At 38.9% G+C, this 18,729-nt stretch overlaps 1 protein-coding gene across 1 annotated transcript in view; it reads right to left on the bottom strand.

The window, feature by feature from the left end:
- The window catches only part of LOC126325488 (mitochondrial ribosome-associated GTPase 2), a 171,454-nt gene that overhangs the window by 34,076 nt on the left and 118,649 nt on the right, over positions 1-18,729 (bottom strand). Inside the window, exons 3-4 of the mRNA XM_049995197.1 lie at positions 17,536-17,682; positions 10,511-10,627 (exon numbers count right to left, since the gene is read on the bottom strand). Of these exons, the coding sequence (XP_049851154.1) occupies positions 10,511-10,627; positions 17,536-17,682 (264 nt within the window). The remainder of the gene's footprint in view (positions 1-10,510; positions 10,628-17,535; positions 17,683-18,729) is intronic.

Consider the following 18,729-nt stretch of genomic DNA (forward strand, 5'->3'; position numbering starts at 1 on the left):
CATTGGAGTGTCACTATTATAAAATTCTCACTTATGTTAAGTGCAAGGACTTTAAAAAGGTTTCCGGCTGGCTTTTGCCACATCTTATTCACACAGTACATAAAATCTTTATTTTTTTCAAGTGGGTTGCAATACTGCATTGTTTCACTTAACCAGCCTAAAGTTGTTGAATACATTCCACTAGGGTTGATTTTATGTGCAGATGAATTAACAGGAGGAGCAACATTTTGCTAAAATATAAGTATCTATCATGTTACACATGAAAATACCAAGTGTACCTCCTGTCTAGGAACAGAGATGAAGAAGACAATCAGGTGCTATGGCAGATGAAGAAATTAACATCAGTGGCTGAGGAGGTAGAAGACACTTCCCCCCTCTCCCCTCCAGAACAGTCTAAGTGGCACTGCCAGCACAAGCACAATGCAGTAACTATGCACTATCAAGCTGAATGTTTGCTGGCACAGACAAAATGCCATAACTGGTGTTATACACAAGGCAGCACAATATTAGCATATTATCTCTATCAAGTATTATTATTATTTCTTTCCTGTCTCAGATGTTATGTCTGGTTAAAAATGGAAAGTGACGCGGACCTTGATCAAGCATGACTTCCTTTTAACTGTACGGTATATGTTACATTGCATTTAGGAACTTTCGGGTAATTGAACATGTATAAATAATTACGGATTTCTGTAGTTGTATATGTAAGCTTGGATGTAGCTGTATTGCATTGATGTACTGGTGGATATTGTGTGGTATGACTCCTGTAGTTGATAGTATAATTGGAATGATGTCAAATTTATCCTGATGCCACATGTCTTTGACTTCCTCAGCCAGTTGGATGTATTTTTCAATTTTTTCTCCTGTTTTCTTCTGTATATTTGTTGTAGTGGGTATGGATATTTCAATTAGTTGTGTTAATTTCTTCTCTTTATTGGTGAGTATGATGTCAGGTTTGTTATGTGATGTTATTTTATCTGTTATAATGGTTCTGTTCCAGTATAATTTGTATTCATCATTCTTCAGTACATTTTGTGGTGCATACTTGTATGTGGTAATGTGTTGTTTTATTAGTTTATGTTGTATGGCAAGTTGTTGATGTATTATTTTTGCTACATTGTCATGTCTTCTGGTGTATTCTGTATTTGCTAGTATTGTACATCTGCTTGTGATGTGATCTACTGTTTCTATTTGTTGTTTACAACTTCTGCATTTATCTGTTGTGGTATTGGGATCTTTAATAATATGCTTGCTGTAATATCTGGTGTTTATTGTTTGATCCTATATTGCAATCATGAATCCTACCATCTCATTGTATATATTGCCTTCTCTTAGCCATGTGTTGGATGCAACTTGATCTATGTGTGGCTGTGTTAGATGATACGGGTGCTTGCCATGTAGTGTTTTCTTTTTCCAATTTACTTTCTTTGTATCTGTTGATGTTATGTGATCTAAAGGGTTGTAGAGGTGGTTATGAAATTGTAGTGGTGTAGCTGATGTATTTATATGAGTGATTGCTTTGTGTATTTTGCTAGTTTCTGCTCGTTCTATAAAGAATTTTCTTAAATTGTCTACCTGTTCATAATGTAGGTTTTTTATGTCGATAAATCCCCTTCCCCCTTCCTTTCTGCTTAATGCGAATCTTTCTGTTGCTGAATGTATGTGATGTATTCTATATTTGTGGCATTATGATCGTGTAAGTGTATTGAGTGCTTCTAGGTCCGTGTTATTCCATTTCACTACTCCAAATGAGTAAGTCAAGATTGGTATACCATAAGTATTTATAGCCTTTGTCTTGTTTCTTGCTGTCAATTCTGTTTTCAGTATTTTTGTTAGTCTTTGTCTATATTTTTCTTTTAGTTCTTCCTTAATATTTGTATTATCTATTCCTATTTTTTGTCTGTATCCTAGGTATTTATAGGCATCTGTTTTTTCCATCGCTTCTATGCAGTCGCAGTGGTTATCCAATATGTAATCTTCTTGTTTAGTGTGTTTTCCCTTGACTATGCTATTTTTCTTACATTTATCTGTTCCAAAAGCCATATTTATATCATTGCTGAATACTTCTGTTATTTTTAGTAATTGGTTGAGTTGTTGATTTGTTGCCGCCAGTAGTTTTAGATCATCCATGTATAGCAAATGTGTGATTTTGTGTTGGTATGTTCCAGTAGTATTGTATCCATAATTTGTATTATTTAGCAAGTTGGATAGTGGGTTCAGAGCAAGGCAGAACCAGAAAGGACTTAACGAGTCTCCTTGGTATATTCCACACTTAATCTGTATTGGCTGTGATGTGATATTATTTGAATTTGTTTGGATATTAAGTGTGGTTTTCCAGTTACTATGTTTAGGAACTGTATCAATTTAGGATCTACTTTGTATATTTCCAATATTTGTAGTAACCATGAGTGGGGTACACTATCAAAAGCTTTTCGGTAATCAATGTATGCGTAGTGTAGTGACCTTTGTTTAGTTTTAGCTTGATATGCCACCTCTGCATCTATTATCAGTTGCTCTTTACATCCTCATGCTCCTTTGCAATGGCCTTTTTGTTCTTCATATTTTGTATATTGTTGGTAGGCATGTTATGGGGCGATATTTTGCTGGGTTTGCTGTGTCTGCTTGATCTTTAGGTTTCAGATAAGTTATTCCATGTGATCGTGTATCAGGGAATGTGTATGGGTCTGCAATTTAACTGTTAAATAATTTAGTTAAATGTGAATGTGTTGAGGTGAACTTCTTTAGCCAGGAATTTGCTATTTTATCTTTTCCAGGGGCTTTCCAATTGTGCATAGAATTAATTGCTCGGGTGACTTCATGTTGCAAAATTATCAATTCAGGCATTTGTGGTATCATCTTGTATGTGTCTGTTTCTGCTTGTATCCACCGTGCATGCCTGTTATGTTGTACCGGGTTTGACCATATGTTGCTCCAGAAGTGTTCCATGTCTGTTATGTTTGGTGGGTTGTCTATTTTAATGTGTGTGCTATCTATTGTCTGATAAAATTTATTTTGGTTTGTGTTGAATGTTTGGTTTTGTTTCCTTCTATTTTCACTTTTTTTGTATCTTCTAAGTCGTTTGGCCAATGCTTGTAATTTCTGCTTCTTTTCATCTAACTGCTCTATTGCTTCTTGTTGTGAGATTTTACCTAACCTTTTTCGTTTTTTGTCTGATATTTCATTTCTTATAAATTGTGTTAGCTGTCTGATGTCTTTTCTCAGTATTTCTATTCTGATCTGTAAGTAGCCTGTGTTGCCATGCTGGTTTTGTGGGTTTCTTCTGTGTGTTGGTTTGTTCTGATCTCTGCCTAGTGTGTATATTTAGTGTAGTGAGTGCTCCTATATAAACCAGTAGTTGTAACTCTTCCATAGTTGTATTTTCATTTATTTTGTTGTGTATGATTGTGTTCATAGTTGTTATTGTTGTTTCGACTGTTGGGTTATTTGGTGGTCTACGCAAGTGTGGTCTAATGTCAGTATTTGTGTCTTTGTATTCTATATATGTTAGCTGAAATTTTTCTTCTATATCTAACATGTGTGTCACTTCATCTTCTATCTGTGCTTGTTCTGGTGGCTGTCTTAAGATTTTGTTTTCCTCTGATCGTTTAATTGATGCGTGGTGTTCTTTGTTTGTTTGCTCTGGGATGTTTGAGTCCATTACTGTATTTTCTTCTTCTTCTTCTGATTGCACATTACTTTGTTCCATATTTGTTGTACTTGTTGTTTAATGTTTTCTAATTCTGACTGTGGTATCCTGTTATTTTTTATTATTACACGGATCTGATCAGCTAGTCGTTGTTCTGTTAAAAATTTTAATTCCGGGTGTCTGATAATAAATTTTGTGTATACTTGTGATCTGTATCCAGTTGTGTTGGTTCCTAAGCTTATTGCTTGGTAATAACAGAACATGAGGTGTCGGTTAACTTCATCAGACCATCTCATCCTCTGTCTGTTTTCCTTCTAGAGTGGTTGCAGGAAGCATATCCTGCAAAAGACCTCTATTTGGATTTAAAACATTTTCCGTGTGGCTAGCAGTGTCGTTACCATTGTGGATGGGCATAGGGTTCAAGCGTCATCCCCAACTATGACAGCTCTTGTCCGAGGCTTCATTAGTTCTGTCCTGAACCAACTAATCACACTAAAAGGGGAGTTATCTCTATTAGTGGTTTGTTCTTTTCATCGCCTTTTACGACTGGCAGAACATGCCAAAGGCCTATTCTTTTCCTGGGCCACCATGGGGATTATTATTATTATTATTATTATTATTATTATTATTATTGATGCCATATCTTTATAGTCTTGCTTTTAAAATTAGTATACTGGCCTTTACACACTCCAATTATGCAATCTGACACTAATTATTCAATTTATTTCTGGATTCATTTACAAAATAGTGATATAACTTGGTGAAGATTCTTCTTTTGTCAAGAAAGTTTGTAAAATCTTTTGTTTTGTAAACTCTTTGGTATATTGTTAGTAGCGCAGAATGTAGAAAGTGGTGGGCATGCCTCTGATGGAATCAGACATGTTTTTATGTTTGGCAATAACAATGTAAATTTCTGTTTTATGGAAGTGGGGATCGTAAAGTCAGTGTGACATAGAAGAATGGAATAAAATAAAAAACTTGTAGAAACAGAGATTACTTTATCAGTTATCTAGTCAACTGTAAACCACAAAGTCAAAATTTCAGCCTCAAGAATCTACTCTTAGATGCGATGAACTGCAGCCAAAGACGAGAAAATGAAATAGTAGGGGGGGAATTACTTGTACATCTTATTCCGAAGGAAGCATTTGAAAAAAAAAGCAGTTATTTTGAAGAGATTAAAAATTTACTGGTGATGTATGGGAGGGCAAGATTTAATTGTGGGCACCATCCAGGATCAGTTGACTGATAATTAGGTTTTGTCTGCTGCAGAAGAAGAAAGCACAGTTATTTGTGTCAACTGCAGTTTATGTGAAATTCGAACCATTCAAAGAAAGAAGAACAAAAGCTGCCTAACAAGGTCGTATCAACAGTGACGAGATACTATCAACAGTGATGGACCGGATGAACTGAAAGAGGACTTTATGACTACGAGAAGGGACATCAAAAAGAAAAGATAAGTACAAACGATTTGTGAATTTTTTTTTTTTTTTTTTTTTTTTTTTTTTTTTTTTTTTTTTTTTTGGACTCATGTTATTGCTAGGAAAATGAATAGAGATGAGAGTAGCAGTGATGAAGTGAAAGCTGTAGGACCCAGCTAGGACATATTTGAACCAAGTGAAAGTGTAGTCAGCAATGAAACACTAAAAACTGATATTTGCACTTCATTTTGTCAAAATTAGAGGAAATGAAAACATAAGTCTGAAAACAATAGTGAACTGGACAGGGTACAATTCAAAATAGACCATCTTTGTAATCAGGCTTCAGAGCTAAAAAAAATGGATTGTCAGGGGGATTAAAACGTGTGAATGAAAAAGTTGATGTCTTAGAAAATAAATTTATTGTTTTGGGAAATGAGTTAGTTGCCCAATCTGCACGACAGTTAAAGAATGCTAATGATATCAGAGTTGAACAGAAGGCCTTTGTCGAAAAAATGGAACAGAACTTTACTAGTTTATCAAAAATTTTTTAGTATTGAAAACAGTATGCAAGCAATGTAAATATTTTAGATAAAAAAAATTCAGCAGTTCAGGAAAACTGTATTCACAAAAATCTGTATTCAAGCAATGGTATTGTGTGGTCCAACATTGCTATCAAAATTTTTCCATCAGACAATTCACATGCAATGGATTTTCTGCATCACTGTAGAGATAGTTTTGTTTCATGCATGAGTGGCAATCAAAAAATTAAATTTGTTAAAAGATGTCTTGAAGTGAAGATCTATCTTGGGTAATACTAAATTTAAGTCAGTGGGAAACATAATAAAGTTTCGAAAAACGTTTTTTAAATAAATTTTGGTTGGAAGCTGAACAGGGGAGAATTAAAAAAACAATGGATTTGTGCACTATGGGACTAAACTTCTGAGGTCATCAGTCACCTAGAACTTAGAACTACTTAAAGCTAACTAACCTAAGGACATAACATACATCCATGCCCGAGGTAGGATTCGAACCTGCGACCGTAGTGGTCATGCGGTTCCAGACTGTAGCACCTAGAACTGCTCGGGGAGAATTAAAAGTGAATTTCTGAATGGTCCTAATTATAGGAATAGGGACAGTATTCGGAAAGAATTTCATAAGAATCAACTCAAGAAATTAACGCACCTTGACAAACCATTTGACGAAATGACATTGATTACAAACCATTTGACGAAATGACATTGATTGAAGCACTCAAAAGGAGATTACCAGAAAGGCTGCAGTGGGATTTAGTACATGGACGATTGTCTTAAACAATTTTTATGATCTGTTAACAGGCTGCATAGGGCAGTAGAAAGAAGCATGTAAAGTAATAATCAAAATGATAGAGATCGCAATAGTAGTAACTACAGAGGTAATGCTAACTTCTATCAGAATCAAAATGGTAACAGAAACAGAAATTTTGAACATCAGCAGAATTGGAATAATGGGGATAGCCATCATAGAGGTAACTATTCAGGAAACAGCATTCCGCCTCAATGAAGGTCCTTAGTTTTGGCAGCCTGTCAACTTACAATTGGACAATAATAACAGTGTTAACAACATCACACATGTATCTGAAGTTGAACAGAAGGAACATCTGATTTCTCATTTATGTTTTGACAAAAGTTTTGGGATACTATGTTTAATTATAGTGATGTAGGTGCTAATCACAAACCAGAATGTGAGAGTAATGAGAATTTTGATGTAGTATGTACTAATGATTTCTTCTCTTGATCAGAAAACAGTGTTAATGATGTATGAAAATCAGATGATGACTGTATTGGATCTGAATTAGGTGGTATTTTTCATATAGATGTGAATGAGAGCCATGAAATAACTGAGACTTGTAAGTCTGAGACTGTTAGCTTATTGCAGATGAATGTAAGTAAGGTGTGTGACTTGGTACTGATGTTGTTGTTGAAGTAATTTTGGAAGAATATTATGATGATGATGATGATGAGTATCTGGTACTTGTGGAGTTTAAAAATAATGATGTTTCAGTGTTATTTGTGAATACAGGTAAGGTAACTGATTTATGTGATGATGTAAGTGAGAGTCATGGAACACCAGTACAGTCAGAGCAGTTTTACATTAACGTCATGCATAGTAATGATCCAAACACTAAAGGCGAGGTATCTGTAAGCCCAGAGATAAAATTGAAAACTTTTTGAAATTTGTTTGGGACCAGATTGATGATAACATAGATAAATGCGTTCTGGAGTAAGTTAGCTGTGGTTAGTCAAAGTTTTTATACAAATTGGTGGAATGAAGTGAAAGAAGATCTAAGCAGGAATTGTACTTTTGACAGTAATATGTTTTGTGTTCCTTCTGTAATAAGTGATGTTAGTAGTTCTATGGAATCCATTCAGTGAGTTCAAACTTTACCTGACAACATGAGTAACCAAAATAATGCTACAATACCAGTCAAGTTGATAAAGCCCTGCAAAAACAGTATGGACTGATGAAATAGTAAGTGATCTTTTACATGAACTGCCTAATAATAGAGACAATGAGTCAGATACTGGATCTCCTTACACTAAGATTAAGATTGATCAGTGGGAAGGGAACTGTTTGACTGATACAGGTTGCCCGATTTGTGGTGCATCTGAACAATTTAGAGACGAAAACCAATATAGTAAGAATTTTGTGAAAATTCCCGTTTCATGTGTAAAGATATGAAGAGCTACTGGTAAGCAAAGCAAATATGTAAGATGTCAAGTACTGTTAACTTTTAGCATAGAGGACAAGACACATGAACATAGATGCATAATGATACCTAATCTAGAGTAAAATATACACTACGTATGTAGATTTCTAAAACTATAACTATAGAACTGAGTTTTATTTATCATGAATGTAGTATGTAAGATGATGTAATTTTTAAAGTTCTATCTTATCCACTGACTGAGTTTAAATCTATTTGTAGATTCATAAAACTATAAAAGTTCAATCAATTATAACCACTACGCCCAATCCAGGGATGCAGAAGTTTGTTGTTTATACTCCAATGAAGGGAGTGACCAATCTTGTTGGAAGAGGAAATCCTTGGGATCAGCAGTCAGTCATGAAAACAACCATAACTGCAAGAGGTGCCCGTCACAGTCTTCTCACAGAAGAAAAATGGCCCTTGTAGCTTCGTGTGTGACATTCCATGGAAAACATTAACCTTCAGTGAATCTTGTTCATGCACCACAATTTCAGGAGGATTTCCAGTACCCCACACCCTCATAGTGTGGTGAATAACATTCCCACATAAATGGAAGGTTACTTCACTATTGAATATCAGCTTCAAGGCAAAATGATCATCCTCAAGTGTTTCCTACATTGTAATGTAAAAATTGGAGGTTGCAGAGATAATCTTCCAGTGTTAATCCTTGCATGATGTGCAGGCAGTACAGTTTGAAATATGCCATTGCAAAATTTTCCACGTAGTTTTCTCTGGTATTCCAAGAGTCTGGCTTGTGTAGATTATTGATATTTCTAGACTCCATACAAAATTTTCCCTCACCTTCTCTATGGCTGCAACTCTTACACTTGGTCGAATGATTCTTTTCTGTTTGGCAGAGACAACCAGTGTCCACAAACTCTCAATTACATGGTCGTTCTTGCCCGTAGTTCCTTGTGAATGCGTGCTACAGGTAAACATCTCACATATTCCAAAACACAACAACCCTTATCTTACTTGGTTACCATTTTGTCAAGGAACTGACTCAATGTGCCAACTGGTGGGCAAAATGCAAACTCAGCGAGTTTATGGCTCTTTTCATGCAACAGTCATATCTGTACATGGAAAAATTTGCAAAATAAAGAATTTTGTAAATGAATGAATCATTTATAGTAGCCTTGTATGTCAGGACTTGTTTTTTATTTTCTAAAAATCACTGATCTTTACATTCCACACTTGAATAATAAGGATTTGTTTATTATAGTAAATTCAATACATCACTATAGTGGTCCAAATTCACTACTTGCTCAATAGACATATGAAAAAAAGGGGTCAAATTTTTCAGTGCTCTGATTCTTGCCAACAGGTCTTCCTTAAATTGAAGTGGTGCCTTTATTCTTTCACCTGTCTAGTTACTTCCATGGCAATTAAGTACCTGACCAATAACAACTGTGCTCATGCCCACTAAGGTGACAATTCCCCTAAGAGTTTGAGCAATCTGTGCGCATTAGCACAGATGAAGGCCAGTGGCCGGGTAGCCTTTAACTATATATGAAGAAGCAACTTGACATTGATGACCATGCAGCTTTTCTAGAATAAAAGATAATTAATTGAAACTGCCATGTAAGCAGGAGATCCTGGGTTCGAGTCCCGGTCGGGGCAAACATTTTCAGCTGTTCCCATCAAGGTATATCAACAACACCTGTCGGCAGCTGAGGGTTTCAATTAATTATCATTTACTGGTTATTGTATTAAACTTTGTGAAGCTTTGTAAGTAAATGTACAGATACCATTATCAGATGATCAATTCAACTGAAATCTAAATAATACTTTACTAAGTAATTATTACTACCATGATAAGATCTGTCTCTGTGAAGACAGAGACAAACTATGTTGAGAAAGTTTACTTTGAAAGTTTCTAGAACTGGCTTTAAGAGTTGAATCTAGGAATTTGCTACAGCCCCCTTACGTATTTTCCCTTAGGGTTCATAAAGACAATAGCAGAATGTCAGACTAATTATAGAATGCATAGAGGTGTTTCAGTAATCATTCTTCCCACACTCCATTTGTGAGAAAAACAAGAAAAAGTCTTAATAATTGGTACAAGAAGACATACCCTCTGCAATGCACTTCACTGTGGTTTATAGAGTATTAATTTAGATGTATAAATTGTAAATAAGAACTTTACATTTCTAGTTCACCAGTAATAATGGATGGGTTAGTTGGCATGAAAGAGTTACTGAGATGCTCACAGATATTAAACAGTAATCTCTGAAAGAAAGGTAACATTCTAGTTATGAGAAGCTGTTGGGTAGATTGTGTGAATCTGTATATTTAATGTAATGACCATAAGAACTAGATCAGGAAGTTTACACTATGAATGGATGCCAGAAACATTTGCTTTTTCATAGCTCTGTTCAAGAATGAAACATTAGGGTATTACAAAATATCCTTTGCCACACGTTGTACAGCACGTAGCAAATTAGCCAAATCCTTAATTTACAAGGGCACAGAGCTTGTTCTTCTGCTTCTTTTTGTTATTATGAATGTCTTGGTCCTGCATAATATTATTACACTAAAACTTTAAAAAATTTACAACTTGTGTGTTATTACAATTAACAAAAATATTCTTGATTGCAAAAACTATGAAGTTCTACAGAACAAACATCATTAGAGGAAGAATATTTTCAAGACTAAATTGATTAACATTTATTATTTATAAAAATTGCAGTACATACGTACCTCAATTACTAAATGGTCAGCATTTTTTCCATTGCAATCTTTGTTATATCCTTTCTCACCATCCTCCGCTTTGAGAACTGATTGAATATGGCCTAAGTTGTTTACACTTGCTGAAGCCTGCCAAGGAGAAAGTTCAGATCTGAATTCATCTAAAAGAGCAGTACACTATACTGAATTGTCATTAATGCACCTTTGCACAGACAGAAAAATAATGCATTGATGGACAGCAAGGGAGTGAAGTAACAAGCTCTCTCTCTCTCTCTCTCTCTCTCTCTCTCTCTCTCTCTCACACACACACACACACACACACACACACATTGTGTTGAGGCATTTTGACTACTGCCACCTTTTAAAAAACATAATCAGGGTACTGCTATTAAAAAAACTGCCATACTGGAAGTACCGAGTGGTCAAAAAGTCAGTATAAATTTGAAAACTGAATAAATCATGGAATAATGTAGATAGAGAGGTACAAATTGACACACATGCTTGGAATGACATGGGGTTTTATTAGAACCAAAAAAATACAAAAGTTCAAAAAATGTCCAACAGATGGCACTTCATCTGATCATAATAGCAATAATTAGCATGATAAAGTACGACACAGCAAAGATGACATTCTTTACAGGAAATGCTCAATATGTCCACCACCATTCCTCAACAATAGCTGTAGTCGAGGATTAATGTTGTGAACGGCACTGTAAAGCATGTCCGGAGTTATGGTGGGGCATTGGCTTCGGATGTTGTCTTTCAGCATCCCTAGAGATGTCAGTCGATCATGATACACTTGTGACTTCAGGTAACCCCAAAGCCAATAATCGCATGGACTGAGGTCTGGGGACCTGGGAGGCCAAGCATGATGAAAGTGGCGGCTCAGCAGACGATCATCACCAAACGACGCACGCAAGAGATCTTTCATGCATTTAGCAATATGGGGTGGAGTGCCATCCTGCATAAACATCGTACATTCCAGCATTACTCATGATTGGCCAGGCTGGGGATGATGTGATTGTGTAACATATGCGTACCTCTCACCTCTACATCTACATCTACATCTACATCCGTACTCCGCAAGCCACCCGACGGTGTGTGGCGGAGGGCACCCTGAGTACCTCTATCGGTTCTCCCTTCTATTCCAGTCTCGTATTGTACGTGGAAAGAAGGATTGTCGGTATGCTTCTGTGTGGGCTCTAATCTCTCTGATTTTATCCTCATGGTCTCTTCGCGAGATATACGTAGGAGGGAGCAATATACTGCTTGACTCTTCGGTGAAGGTATGTTCTCGAATCTTTAACAAAAGCCCGTACCGAGCTACTGAGCGTCTCTCCTGCAGAGTCTTCCACTGGAGTTTATCTATCATCTCCGTAACGCTTTCGCAATTACTAAATGATCCTGTAACGAAGCGCGCTGCTCTCCGTTGGATCTTCTCTATCTCTTCTATCAACCCTACCTGGTGCGGATCCCACACTGCTGAGCAGTATTCAAGCATGGGGCGAACAAGTGTACTGTAGCCTACTTCCTTTGTTGTCGGATTGCATTTCCTTAGGATTCTTCCAATGAATCTCAGTCTGGCATCTGCTTTACCGACGATCAACTTTATATGATCATTCCATTTTAAATCACTCCTAATGCGTACTCCCAGATAATTTATGGAATTAACTGCTTCCAGTTGCTGACCTGCTATTTTGTAGCTAAATGATAAGGGACCTATCTTTCTATGTATTCGCATCACATTACACTTCGCTACATTGAGATTCAATTGCCATTCCGTGCACCATGCGTCAATTCGCTGCAGATCCTCCTGCATTTCAGTACAATTTTCCATTGTTGCAACCTCTCGATACACCACAGCATCATCTGCAAAAAGCCTCAGTGAACTTCCGATGTCATCCACCAGGTCATTTATGTATATTGTGAACAGCAACGGTCCTATGACACTCCCCTGCGGCACACCTGAAATCACTCTTACTTCGGAAGACTTCTCTCCATTGAGAATAACGTGCTGCGTTCTGTTATCTAGGAACTCCTCAATCCAATCACACAATTGATCTGATAGTCCGTATGCTCTTACTTTGTTCATTAAACGACTGTGGGGAACTGTGTCAAACGCCTTGCGGAAGTCAAGAAACACGGCATCCACCTGTGAACCCGTGTCTAAGGCCCTCTGAGTCTCGTGGACGAATAGCGCGAGCTGGGTTTCACACGATCGTCTTTTTCGAAACCCATGCTGATTCCTACAGAGTAGATTTCTAGTCTCCAGAAAAGACATTATACTCGAACATAATACGTGTTCCAAAATTCTACAACTGATCGACGTTAGAGATATAGGTCTATAGTTCTGCACATCTGTTCGACGTCCCTTCTTGAGAACGGGGATGACCTGTGCCCTTTTCCAATCCTTTGGAACGCTTCGCTCTTCTAGAGACCTACGGTACACCGCTGCAAGAAGGGGGGCAAGTTCCTTCGCGTACTCTGTGTAAAATCGAACTGGTATCCCATCAGGACCAGCGGCCTTTCCTCTTTTGAGCGATTTTAATTGTTTCTCTATCCCTCTGTCGTCTACTTCGATATCTACCATTTTGTCAACTGTGCGACAATCTAGAGAAGGAAGCACAGTGCAGTCTTCCTCTGTGAAACAGCTTTGGAAGAAGACATTTAGTAATTCGGCCTTTAGTCTGTCATCCTCTGTTTCAGTACCATTTTGGTCACAGAGTGTCTGGACATTTTGTTTTGATCCACCTACCGCTTTGACATAGGACCAAAATTTCTTAGGATTTTCTGCCAAGTCAGTACATAGAACTTTACTTTCGAATTCATTGAAAGCCTCTCGCATAGCCCTCCTCACACTACATTTCGCTTCGCGTAATTTTTGTTTGTCTGCAAGGCTTTGGCTATGTTTATGTTTGCTGTGAAGTTCCCTTTGCTTCCGCAGCAGTTTTCTAACTCGGTTGTTGTACCACGGTGGCTCTTTTCCATCTCTTACGATCTTGCTTGGCACATACTCATCTAACGCATATTGTACCATGGTTTTGAACTTTGTCCACTGATCCTCAACACTATCTGCACTTGAGACAAAACTTTTGTGTTGAGCCGTCAGGTACTCTGTAATCTGCTTTTTGTCACTTTTGCTAAACAGAAAAATCTTCCTACCTTTTTTAATATTTCTATTTACGGCTGAAATCATCGACGCAGTAACCGCTTTATGATCGCTGATTCCCTGTTCTGCATTAACTGATTCAAATATTTCGGGTCTGTTTGTCACCAGAAGGTCTAATATATTATCGCCACGAGTCGGTTTTCTGTTTAACTGCTCAAGGTAGTTTTCAGATAAAGCACTTAAAAATATTTCACTGGATTCTTTGTCCCTGCCACCCGTTATGAACGTTTGAGTCTCCCAGTCTATATCCGGCAAATTAAAATCTCCACCCAGAACTATAACATGGTGGGGAAATCTACTCGAAATATTTTCCAAATTATTCTTCAGGTGCTGAGCCACAACAGCTGCTGAGCCCGGGGGCCTATAGAGACATCCAATTACCATGTCTGAGCCTGCTTTAACCGTGACCTTCACCCAAATCATTTCACAATTCGAATCTCCCTCAATTTCCTTCGATACTATTGCACTTCTTATCGCTATAAACATGCCTCCCCCTTCACTGTCCAGCCTATCTCTGCGGTATACATTCCAATCAGAGTTTAGGATTTCATTACTGTTTACGTCTGGTTTCAGCCAACTTTCTGTTCCTAGTACTATATGGGCGTTGTGACCGTTTATTAATGAGAGCAGTTCTGGGACCTTTCTATAGACGCTCCTGCAGTTTACTATTAGCACATTAATATTGTTATTCCTTGTTGCATTTTGCCTACTCCTGCCTTGCCGCGTCTCAGGAGGCGTCTTGTCGGGCCTAGGGAGGGAATTATCTAACCTAAAAAAACCCCATGTGCACTCCACACGTACTCCGCTACCCTCGTAGCCGCTTCCGGCGTGTAGTGCACGCCTGACATATTCAGGGGGACCCTACATTTCTCCACCCGATAGCGGAGGTCGAGAAATTTGCACCCCAGCTCTCCGCAGAATCGTCTGAGCCTCTGGTTTAAGCCTTCCACTTGGCTCCAAACCAGAGGACCGCGATCGGTTCTCGGAACGATACTACAAATAGTTAGCTCTGATTCCACCCCGCGAGCGAGGCTTTCCACCTTCACCAACTCCGCCAACCGCCTGTACGAACTGAGGATTACCTCTGAACCCAGACGGCAAGAGTCATTGGTGCCGACATGAGCAACAATTTGCAGTCGGGTGCACCCAGTGCTCTCTATCGCCGCCGGTAGGGCCTCCTCCACATCTCGGATGAGACCCCCCGGCAAGCAGACAGAGTGAACACTGGCCTTCTTCCCCGACCTTTCCGCTATTTCCCTAAGGGGCTCCATCACCCGCCTAACGTTGGAGCTCCCAATAACTAATAAACCCCTCCCCCCGTGTGCCTGCTCGGACCTTGCTGAAGGAGCAGCCACATGTCCACTCACAGGCAGAGCGGGCGATGCCACACGGCCAGCCTCCACATTGACCCTCCGCCTCGTGCGCCGCGAACGCCGCTGAACCCGCCACTCCCCTTGGGGAGAGGGTGGCCCAAACGCGCCCGGTACCCGCGAAGATGTCTCGACAGCAGGGACAGTGGGTGAAGAATGTAACACCTGGGGTGTACCTTGCGACGCACCAGACTCCCCACTGCCGCTACACTCCGAGGCAGCAGCCTGAAGACGGCTGACCGCGGACATCAACACGCTCAGCTGTTTGCGAAGAGTGGCCAGCTCCTCCTGCGTCCGTACACAGCAGCCACACATCCTAGCCATCCTAAGAAATCAATTTACTATAGAGTGTTAATCAGCTTTTAACTAGACTGCTAATTCACTAAAGGCGGTTGATTATTGACTAAACTGTGATTGCTAACCACTTCTTGTAGAAACAAGGAAAATAGCACTACCTGTCTCTGGACGGTATTGAAAACAAACACTAGCACTACTAGCACTATGGCTGACTAAAGGGACTCTCTGACTGTATTCAAAACAAACACGAGATCTATGGAACACTTAATAGCACTCGACTATTAAAGCTTCCTAAAAGCAAAAACACGCAGAAGAAGAAGTGACAAGTAAGAAAAATACAGATAATACTTAAATTAAGGTAGCTCGCTGCACAGAAGACGTGAAGCAGACGGCGGTTAGGGCGACCCATCATGGTAGCAGTTACAAAACCAGAAACACGCATTTCCTCGAAGAAAAAAGGCATAATAACGGTAGATGTGGTAAATCCAACCCATACCGTGACTTTCTTGTCATGCAATGGAGTTTCCCCGACAGTTATAGGATTTTTGGTAGCCCAAATTCTGCAGTTGTGGGCGCTGACAGACCCTCACAGCGTGAAATGAGCTTTTTTGGTCCACAACACATTATTTATTTATTTTATTTATGCATTTATTTTACCTGGCAAGATTAGGGCCTTCAGGCCCTCTCTTACACCTAACCAGGCATACTCAGATTGAACGAGTTACAGTTTCTACAGAACATTAAGGACATATAATGTATTATGCAGTATTGACGTTAAAGAAGAAAAATAGAGATTATAACAGTAGTACAAAGATAACTATAACAATAAAAAATAATTATAACAATCAAGAATAATAATGATAATAATAATAATAACAATAATAATACTCAACCAATTGTCATCTTCTGCCATCTTTTGAAATGCCTACACCGCAAATGCCCCCCGCTTCACTAAATCGCCAGGTAACAGTTCATGATGCTGATAGATTTTGTACGTATAGCATAGGAGGGTATGCCTAAGTGCCAACCAAACAATAGTGTATGGAATGCTGGTGCGAAGTGTGATTGCACGAGCACTGACTTCCCCGTGCATAGACGAACCTGCAACAGTCTCCATTTCTTCCTGAACTGTCTCAGCAGCATTATGCCTTGTGCTCAGTTGGCCACTACAGGGTCTATCGTCTAAACAACCTGTGGCTTCAAACTTCGAAATCATTCTCGCTACAGCTGCATTTGTCAACGGACCTTTACCCATTCGAGTCCCCTTCCTATGGCTATAGGATCATAATGCTGAACTAGCACATTCCCCATTCTGATAATACAGCTTCACTAAAAGCGCCTTTTCAGGTAACGTCACCAAACCCCATGTCATTTCAAGCATCTGTGTCAATTGTTAGATCTCCATCTACATTATTCCATGGTTTATTAAGTTTTCAAATTTATACTCACTTTTTGATCACCTGGTAATGCCAGACTGAAACTTACACCTAGTCTAATCAGGTTAAGGCAGAATATATATGATCTTGACCATACATATACAGAAATGAGACCACATTTATTCAAGAAAAGTATGATCAAGCCAGAAGAACCTTTAAAGCATATCTTCTGTACTTGTAGAAACAGATCAAGAATGATGCAATAGAGTATTCAGTCAACATGGGTAGAACAGGCTAGAGACCAATCAGTAAACATCATAAAACAAACAGCAAGGTGTGAAGTGAACCAATCAGCATTAGGGACGAAGGCCTCTTAGAGAAAGATCTAACTGCAATATATATTTTATTCAATATGCACTTTTTCTCTCCTTTTCATCAAGCCCCCAATTACAGGTCTACAGGCTGACACCAAATAATATGTGTAGGACTAAAATTAGTGGAGGTGAATCAACAAGAGATAAGAACTTAAGCCAAATACTCAATTGGATGAGATGGTCTCTCAAGTATGGTGGTAAAGAAATGTGCCAATGAAATTACTAAACCCTTTATCTATCTTATTAACTGCAGTATTCGTGAAAATATAGATCCAAATGCCTTAAAATGCATGTAATGTAGCCCCACACATTTATACAGAGAGAGAGAGAGAGAGAGAGAGAGAGAGAGAGAGAGAGAGAGAGAGAGAACTGACTTAGTTTAAGTTTCTAGACATCTGTACATACATTCCTGTGTAAAAGTTTTAAGCCTGTCTGACTACCACCACCTTACCTGAAAAATAACGTGACCACCATTTCCCCCGTCTCCTCCATCTGGACCTGCTTCTGCATTACTCCAAAGGCGAAGAAAGGATATTGCCCCATCTCCACCTTTGCCTCCAACAGTTCTCACAACTTTGGCATCTACAAATTGCTGCAACTATGAACAATATTAACAATTATTGTTTATTGAAGCAATTAGTGACAGTCTTCAGCATTTACAGCAGTAGTACATAAAAATATATACAGTTGTACAGTATTTATGGTAAAAGGTAAAAAAAGGATAGGTTAAAAAAAGTCAAACAATAGAAGCTGCAGGTAGGAATATCAACAATGTAGGAAAAGATAGATTGCTACTTACCATAAAGAAGAGATCTTAAGTTGAAGATAGGCACAATTAAAAGACACTTACAGAAAGTTTTCAGCCATGGCCTTCATTGGAAAAAGAGAAACATATACCATTCAAACACACAAGCAAGGTCATCCCATGCACACATGACCACCAACTCCAGCAACTTGGGTCAGAATGCAACTATCATGTGGGATGTGGGATGCAATGAGCAATCTGCAGGATGGGGAGAGAGATGAACACTATCTGGCGGAGTGTGCAGGACTACAATCCCAACACAGGCAGTGGCAGCAGGTAGTGAGCCATGGAGGTGGAGGAAAAACAAGCAAAAAGGGAGAGGAGTTGAGAAAGATGAGCAGGCATGTTGCAGAGGGCAGCTAACAAAGAGGGTGGAACACTTAAATGGGGAGGAGATGATAGGACAGAGGGGCTGGAAACTGTTGGTTGGAAGGTGTAGGGACAGTATGTTATCATAGGTTGCAGCCCGAATAATTACGGGAGTGGAGAATGTGTTGTAAGGATAACTGAGATCTCCGCAGTTCAGAAAAGCTGGTGGTGGAGAGGGGGATACAGATGGTGCAGGCAGTGAAGTTGCCATTGAAATCAAGCATGTTATGTTCAGCTCCATGTTGTGTCACGGGAGGGTTTACTTTGCTCTTGGCCACAGTTTGGTGGTTGCCGTTCATCGTGGTGGACAGCTGGTTGGTACTCGTACCAACATAAAATCCTGTGAATGACTGCAGCAGAGCTGGTAAATGACAAGACTACTTCCACAGTTGGCCTAACCCCTGACGGGGTAGGATGAACTATTAATAGAACTGGAGTACGAAGTGCAGGGTGGGTGAGTTGGGCAGGTCT

Source organism: Schistocerca gregaria, chromosome 2 (genome assembly GCF_023897955.1).
Source record: "Schistocerca gregaria isolate iqSchGreg1 chromosome 2, iqSchGreg1.2, whole genome shotgun sequence".
Lineage (NCBI taxonomy): Eukaryota > Metazoa > Arthropoda > Insecta > Orthoptera > Acrididae > Schistocerca > Schistocerca gregaria.